Raw genomic sequence first — 8559 nt, 5'->3', positions numbered from 1 at the left:
TGGAAGGGATCAGGTTGCCTCATATAATTTGTGACCGCCATGATTCAATTATTTCAGCTCAATTTAAAGGATGATGATTTGTAAGGTTCAATAAAAGAGCGCAAGTAAAGTTATGAATCTTCAAGTCATCACATGGACCAAGTGGGAGATTGTTAGATTAATTTAATAATCAATGTGGTCCATGTGCTTGAAAGTTACTAATCTGAATGAAAGTGCCTAATGTGATGATGATTGGCAATTAAATGATTAGATTAATAGGGGGTTTTGTCAACTCCCTCCCCTCTCACTTCATGGGAAGTTTCCTATATATTAACTTCTCCAACTGATGCATTAAGTGGGATAGAAAAAGGCAATATTTATTCTGCCTCTGGTTGATGAGTGAAATAATTCTCACGAACATAACCAGTAGAAAGTAGAAGAGAAATTAGAATTGCAGAAAGGAAATCCAGTGCAGTGTCATAAGTGGAAGGAAGGAAGGAAACTGAGTTCCTAATCATCAAAGAACTCATAAAGGGAAGAAGGAGAGGTGAAATCAAAAGGCAACCAGAAAGTGCAGTATCAAAGAAAGCATCAATAAAGGATAGCAATGGAACCAGGTATTTCTTAACCACATTTTTTCACATGTAAATGTCATAATGTCAAGATCCTAAATTAAGGGTTCTTGTGAACCATTAAAGGCTCAATGTAAAGTTTCTCTAAAAGTTTTTGAAATGTCTAACACTATTACCTCTTTATGATGTTCCCATCACAATAACCTGAAGACAGAAAAACATCTTCTCTTGCATCCTTCTGTGGATCAAAATCTTGTGGTTTGTGCTCTCAACTATAGGTGCTTCTAACACAAACTCACTCATCCAAATTAGTTTGCATTTGGACTATACTGCAAAGTGAGTTTGGATTATAAACAAACTCATCATTTAAATTGCAAGGGTATTCTAACTCATTCTCACTTCAACATTCAAGGGTGTCTTAACTGAGCTTTGATGAATGAAAAAGTGAATTTCTTTTAACGTGATATTCAGTTTAGAAAAACGTGATATTCAGTTTATGACACTCCCTGTTTTGCTATCATATCGCTGAAAACTGGTGTGGACAGGAATGTTACACCAATTCATAGAATTACAAGTACATTACATCAAAACCAACAAGTAAAATAAAAATTTGAAAACCTTACTTGCTTTATCTGAGAGTTCAAGAGCTTGTATTTATTTTCCACTGCTTTGTTTTGTTTATCCTGCAAACAATGCAACATGGCTACAACCAATCATTATTAGCTCGGAAAGAAAAGCCAGAAACAAAGGAATCTAATGCTAATTTGATTCTGATTAGTTGCTTTATCTTGGTCATTAATTTGTATAACACCATGAAAATTATATTGGTCATGAATTCCTTAGGTATTTAGAATACCAAAAACATATATGGTTTTAACTTGTTGTCTCTAGACCAATTGTGGTCAGATCATGTTTACTGCAATTGTGGTCGCAATATGAGGCCAAAACTACCAAAATTACAATGTTGCAGTCCTGAGACCAAAACTCAAAACTTATACATAGTTACATTATTTGCTCATTTATTGTACCACCAAAATTGTGAGAAACCATCTACAGGTACTCTGACTTTTTAAATTGTTTTCCCTTCAATTGTGAGAAAATATTGTCATGATATCATTGATAACGTGGCAAAGACTCCAAAACTGAAATATTGTTGCCACAATTATGGTTGTGGAATACAATTTAAAGCATTGTGTACGAGTACCACATACTAGCTAAGTATGACCATATATATAGGAAAAGAAATGTAAAATTAGACAAATATTATGAAACTTGTGGGAACATATATAGAGAGAATAGAGAAAACCATGGTTAATGGAGATTTCTTAGACATGTCTTCAAAATAAATGTTATCCTGATGCATCTCCTTGTCACAATGAAAAGCCACGGTTATAGGTTGATAATTTTGTTGAAATTCCACCACCTCCTTCTTAACCATTCTCTGTTTTTGAATGAATGAACAGGAAAAACACCAGCAGATCAATTGGGTGCCATTGTTAGAAAAAGGATCTGCAATGCAAAAAAGAAGATAATAGAGAGGCCAAAATGGCCTACAATGGGATGTGGGGTGGAGTTGGTTTTATTCAAAATTGAAATTTTTTACATCATAGGTTGATGATCCGGCAAAGAGAGAGAAAAACCAAAAATTTAAATGATTTGTTAGTTCTGTTATTCGGTTTGGTGGGGTGTCATAATTATTTGGTAAATGATGAATTCTCTTGATTTTGGAATAGATTGTAACTTAAGTTTATTTGCTAATTTAGTTTTAGAAAGAAAAAAAATAAGATTTCGGAATTATCTTACAATTATATTTTATGGCTCTAAAGTATTTATTTTAAAGGATATGCAATAGAAGTTTTTTATGGTATATGATATAAAGGTTTTTCTTAAAGTATATGCAAGACAAAGTTTCATTTATATCTAGCTTTGAATATATCACTTGATATGATATATATTAATTTAATTTTTTTCATAGAAATGATCTTTAGCCAAATGTTTTGTAAAGATGTCTACTAATTGGTCATGTGTATCGACAAATTTCAAGAGTACATCTTTTTTTTGGACATGGTCCCTAGGGAAGTGATGCCTTATATCAATATGCTTGGTTCAGGAATGAATCAATGGATTCTTATTGAGGTTTATAGCACTAGTATTGTCACATTTCAAAGGAATGTATCCTAAGACCAAACCATAATCTCGTAATTGTTGTTTAAGACACAATACTTGGGCATAACAACTACATGCTGCAATGTATTCTGCCTCAACAGTACTTAGAGCATCACAAGCTTGTTGTTTACAAAATATGGCAAGTACCACTTGTACTTTTCCTCTCAGTTTTGCGTCCTACAAAATCTGAATCTGAGTATCCCACCAAGTTACATAGATTTCCTTTAGGATACCACAATCCTACATCATGTGTACCTTTTAAATATTTCATTATTCTTTTAACGACAACTAAATGTGTCTCTTTGGTGGTTGATTGATAACATGCACAAAGACATACACTAAACATGATATCTAGTCTACTTGTAGTAAGATAGAGTAGGGAGTCGATCATACCTTGATACTTTAAAATATCAATGTATTTTCCTCACTTCATCAGTATCGATGTATGTTCCAGAACCCATTGGAGTTGAAATAGCTTTGCATTATGATATCTAGTTTACTTGCAGTAAGATAGAGTAGGGAGTTGATCATACCTTGATACTTTAAAATATCAATGTATTTTCCTACTTCATCAGTATCGTTGTATGTTCCAGAACCCATTGGAGTGGAAATAGCTTTGCATTCATTCATCTCAAAATGCTTTAGCAGATCCTGCAAAACTTGGACTGACTAACAAAGATGCCATCCTTGACTTGTTTGATTTGAAGTCCAAGGAAGTAGTTCAACTTCCTCATCATGGACATCTGAAAGTCCCCTTCCATCATCTTACAAAAATGACTATACAATAGATTATTAGTAGAATCGATAATAATATCATCAACATATATTTGAACAAATAGAGTATGATGATCTATTTTCTTAATAAATAATGCAGTGTCAACCTTTCCCTCGGTAAAGCCTTTATCAAGTAAAAATCTCGTTAGACGATCATACTAGGCCTTTGATTTAAAGACAATACCAACATTACCTATACCAATGATTTTTCTTTTGATGTTCTTTGTATAGGTAACAAGGCCTTTGTTTCTTGAATTTTATCACACGAACCTTTGAATCATTTCACGTTATGTGTCTTGAACAACCGTTGTCATTATGCCACATTTTTTATGACAGCCTCTTTGGCTAGTTTATCATATTCTTTTCTTGATTGATATTTTGTTTAGTGTTGTGAAATGAATTTAACATAAGTGCAAGCAAAATTGTAAGTAAGATAATAGAATATAGAATAGAATATAGGTGGTAAGCCACCACGAATAAGGACTTCTTTTATAAGCCCATGTGTAGTTGGCACAAGAGTTTTAGAAATCTTGAGAAGAAAATTTTTATCTTGGTTTACCCAAGAACTTTGGAGAACTATGCTCACCAACAATGGATAATTCCAATATAATTCAACTTGTTTATTCCATGAAGCAACACAACTTACATATAGGTGTGGCTAGCCAAACTTGGCTTCCATGAAATACACAAAGAAACATAAAATAAATTGCATAACCAAGACACTAAATGACATATTTGTGGCTGGTCAACATTGGATTCCAACAAGCCACTTATTCCCACGTTTGCCTTGCATGAAACAAGCCTCACATGACACTAAATGACTTAACTATGGCTGGACAACTTAGGATTCCATCCAACACTTATTCCGCACAACTACCATGCATGAAGCACACACAACAACTAGAAGCTACATTTACTTGGCCATTATGAGCTTCCAACGACTTCCCAAGCTAATTACACACTTTGAATATACTAAAAAAACACAAAGATTCCCTCATAACACACGTCAGTCACATGCCATAATGGACATGCCACTCTTCTCTCCCTTTTTTAAATATGGCGGTTACACTTTGAATGCTTTTCTACACATGAAATTACAAGGATTTATTTCACCGAAAGATGCCTAAACAATGCTTAACACACATTAGAAATGGGTGAGTGTGGGCTGCCCAAAATGTACATGGTCCCACTTGCATAATTCTCACTTATTGAATGCAACTTGAAAACTTGATGGATGGATGGCTTGAATGAAAATATGACCCATATTATTCTCCTTCTTGGATAATGCACACCACTTGCATGTGGACATCCTTTATGGATGATAAAATTTGTGAATTTGAATCCTCTATGCATTAATTATGGCTTTGTTTCCATTAGGAGTCCAAACATGTGGTAAGGGCTTGTTGGGCTTCCTTAGTTCTAGTTCGGCTTAATTGTTTCACATCAGCCCCTCCTTCTTCAAGTAAATTCATCCTCAAATTAGTGTCATCATCACCTCCGAGATCAAAGACCAATTTCCCCCTTTCATTGTTGGCTTTCCTCGCATTGCCTCAAGTTCCCTTCTCAATTCGAATATTCAATTGTTCATGCCACTTCCTCACATATTTATCATTGACCCTACCATCCTTGTGAACTTCTGTAATGAACAAACCAACAACATGACAAGCATCATCAATTTTTTAATGGTATAAAATGTGTCAATTTAGAAAATCCATCATTCACCATAAGAATTGAATCTTTGCCATTGCTTGTCCTTTGACAATCCAACAACACAATCCATCGATTCACCTTGACTAAGATCGATGTGATGGTCAATCCCCCTTAAGGGTTGAAGACCATATGGTACTTCCTTGGGGAAGACATCATCAAATCCCTGCAAATATTTCTTAACAAAACTAGGCAAAGAATGATAAGAAAGTTTTTTCTCTCTCATTTTCATCATCATAGATCTCTCTTTTTTTCTCAACATTTTTTTAGTTCATTTTCCTTTTCACTCTTTTTTTCAATTTTTCCACTCTTTTTTCCACTACTGTTTTCACTATTTTTCTCACCCTATCTTTCTTTTCTCTCTTGCTCCAATTTTTCTCTCAATTTCTTTTGATCCTCACTCACTTGATTTGGAGACAAAGGAGATAACACCACCTTACAGTTTTGGTGCATGAAAGTGAACTTATTATTAAAGCCATCATGGATGGCCTTATTATCATACTGCCACGGCCTCCCCAACAACATGTGGATGGCCTCCATAGATACTGCACCATCTCTCAAACGCCACTCAACCATTAAAGTTGGTAAGGGGTTAGATGTGCTTTATTCACAAGGTTTAATTTAGAAACCAACCTTCAACTAATCACATTACATGTCCGCCACCATCAATAATCAAAGAAGATACTTTACCTTCCACCAAACACCTAGAATGGAAAATATTTTTCCTTTGTCTAGCCTCATGCTCCTTTACTTGACTTCGCAAGAAGCCTCCTCACCATAAGTAAGTCACCTCAGATTGTGACTCCACCACACCATTCATGGCCACCATGGTTCTTTTGGTTGGAATTTGTGAAGCAATATGCCCATGACCGGGACATTTGAAGCACTTGACATCACGACTCCTAGTTGTTGCCTCCATGGGCTTCTTGCTTTGAGAGGTGCTAAAGGCCTCCTTGATAAGTGCACTCTCCTTGCTTGGTCCACCCTCCTTCTCTGGTCTATCCCTCCAAATTGAAGATGGAAACTTGGAAGTTGATGTTGAAGAATATTTCGATTTCCTCCTCTTAAGTTGTTTTTCCACCCTGATTGCTTGTTGCACTGAGTTCTCACGCTCCACGTAACTTTGCAACTCCACCATGTCTTGAATATCTTTGTTTAAGCCATGAAAAATCGTGCCATAGTAGTCTCACAGTCCTCCTGAATGTTTGACCTAAGTAAGGTCAACCCCATCTCCTTGAAATGCTCTTCCACAGTTTTGGTACCTTGGGTGAGCCTTTGTAGTTTGTTGTGTATGTCCCTTTGATAGGAATTTGGGACAAGTGTCTTCCTCATCACAAGCTTCATATCCTCCCAAGTGTCAATTGGATCCTCCATAACTCTCCTTCTATCCTTTTGGAATTGAGTCTACCACACAAGTGCATACTCCTTGAATTCCAAGGATGTCGCCTTCACCTTTTTGCCTTCATTGTAAGTGTTACAATCAAAGACCTGCTCCATTTTGAAGCCCCACTCCAAATTAGCCTCTAGATCATTCATTGCAAGAAAAGAAGGGACTTTGATTTTGACCTCTTCAAGCTTATCATCTTCACGTCTTCTTCCCCTATGGCCTTCCTTCCCCCAGCCTCCTTCCACCATCACTCTCATAGTCACTTGAATCACCATTTCGATGGACTTCAAGTTGCCTTTCATAATCAATCCTTACTTGTTCCATTTGCCTTTGAAGAGCTTGGACTTGAGTATTCACCATAGCTTGTAAGGCTGCTATCCTTGGAGATAGAGGTGGACTATCATCTTGACTTGCCATTTTTGTCACTCTCTCACTTTTTGGTTTTCATTCAAATGTGTTTATGTGTTTCACTCAAGTTCTCCATGAGTTCTTAGTTGAATCAAGCTACCAAGAATTGACCAAAACACCAGAACTTACCGACACAAAAAGTGGCTAAAATATTTGATTTTGATGGGAACCAAATTACTTGACTCTTTTTATGTTTTGACTTTTGGCATTACTCTTTATTTTTGTATATTTTTTTACTTTGAAAAGGAGAATTGAACTTGGAAACTTTGTTGTTGAGTAGAAGAAAATATAAAAAAAACTTCACAACACAGTTCAAACAAGAAAACTGGCGACTTGAGGACACCAATCAAGAAGCTAGCTCCAATGCCACTTGATGACAACATCTTTGGGTAGCTGCCTTTGGTACGGATCTTTTCTTGATTGATATTTGGTTTAGTGTTGTGAAATGAATTTATCATAAGCACAAGCAGAATTGTAAGTATGATAAAAGAATATGGAATAGAATTTAGGTGGTAAGGCACCACAAACAAGGACTTGTTTTATAAGGCAAGGTGAAGTTTGCCACAAGAATTTTGGAAATCTTGATAAGAACAATTTGATCTTGGTTCAACCAAGAACTTAGGAGAACTATGCTCACTAATAATGAATAATTCCAATATAATTCCACTTGTTTATTCCATGAAGCAACACAACGTACATATAGGTGTGGCTGTCCAAACTTGGCTTCCACGAAATACACAAAGAAACATCAAATAAATTGTGTAATTAAGAAACTAAATGATTTATTTGTGGTTGTTCAACATTGGATTCCAGCAAGCCACTTATTCCCACGTTTCCTTGCATGAGGCAAGCCTCACACGACACTAAAGGACTTTACTAAGGCTGGACAACTTAGGATTCTTTCCAGCCCTTATTGCACACGACTACCATGCATGAAACACACACACAATGGCTAGAAGCTAGACTTACTTGGTCATTATGAACTTCCAATGGATTCCCAAGCTAATTACAAAATTTGAACATACTAAAAACACACAAAGATTTTCCTCATGACACACGACAGTCACAAGCAATAATGGACACACCACTCTTCTCTCCCTTTTTTAAATATGGTGGTTACACTTTGAACGCTTGTCTACACATGAAAGTACACGGATTTATTTCACGCAAAGGTGCCTAAACAATGCTAAACCTTGTTATGATAAATTGCAAAAGCCTTTAATGAACTTCACAAAGAATTCATGAGACTTTCAAAACTATGTTTGAAACATATGAATGTTATAGACATTCTAGAAAGTCAAAATAATGCCTTGAAAAATGATATGAATATCTAGAAGTCAAAACCAACAAATGGAAGCTCTAAATGTCTAAAATGTAGTACTATTTAAACTGAGATAATTTCATTAAATCAAAAGTTAAATCTGTGCAAGAGGAATACTCATCAACTAGACGATATTTTGAGTAATCAAAGACATACGAATGATTGAAGATGTTTATGTTACTTAGGCTTTGTTTAGGAGTTATGAGAGAAAAAGAAGGAGAGGGATCAAAGGGTTAGAAGGGGGG

General features: G+C 35.6%; 1 protein-coding gene across 1 annotated transcript in view; it reads right to left on the bottom strand.

Annotated features, from left to right (window-relative positions):
• LOC109341163 (B3 domain-containing protein Os01g0234100-like) overlaps nucleotides 1-2165 on the bottom strand; it is a 16341-nt gene extending 14176 nt beyond the window's left edge. Inside the window, exons 1-2 of the mRNA XM_019579001.1 lie at nucleotides 1858-2165; nucleotides 1175-1234 (exon numbers count right to left, since the gene is read on the bottom strand). Coding sequence (XP_019434546.1) covers nucleotides 1175-1234; nucleotides 1858-1989 — 192 coding nt within the window. The 5' untranslated portion in view covers nucleotides 1990-2165. The remainder of the gene's footprint in view (nucleotides 1-1174; nucleotides 1235-1857) is intronic.
• Between the last annotated feature and the right edge of the window lie 6394 nt (nucleotides 2166-8559).

This window comes from Lupinus angustifolius, unplaced genomic scaffold, assembly GCF_001865875.1.
Source record: "Lupinus angustifolius cultivar Tanjil unplaced genomic scaffold, LupAngTanjil_v1.0 Scaffold_382, whole genome shotgun sequence".
In the NCBI taxonomy this organism is placed as follows: domain Eukaryota; kingdom Viridiplantae; phylum Streptophyta; class Magnoliopsida; order Fabales; family Fabaceae; genus Lupinus; species Lupinus angustifolius.
The sequence above is the reverse complement of the archived record's forward strand: the minus strand, read 5'-3'. Positions and strand labels throughout refer to the sequence as shown.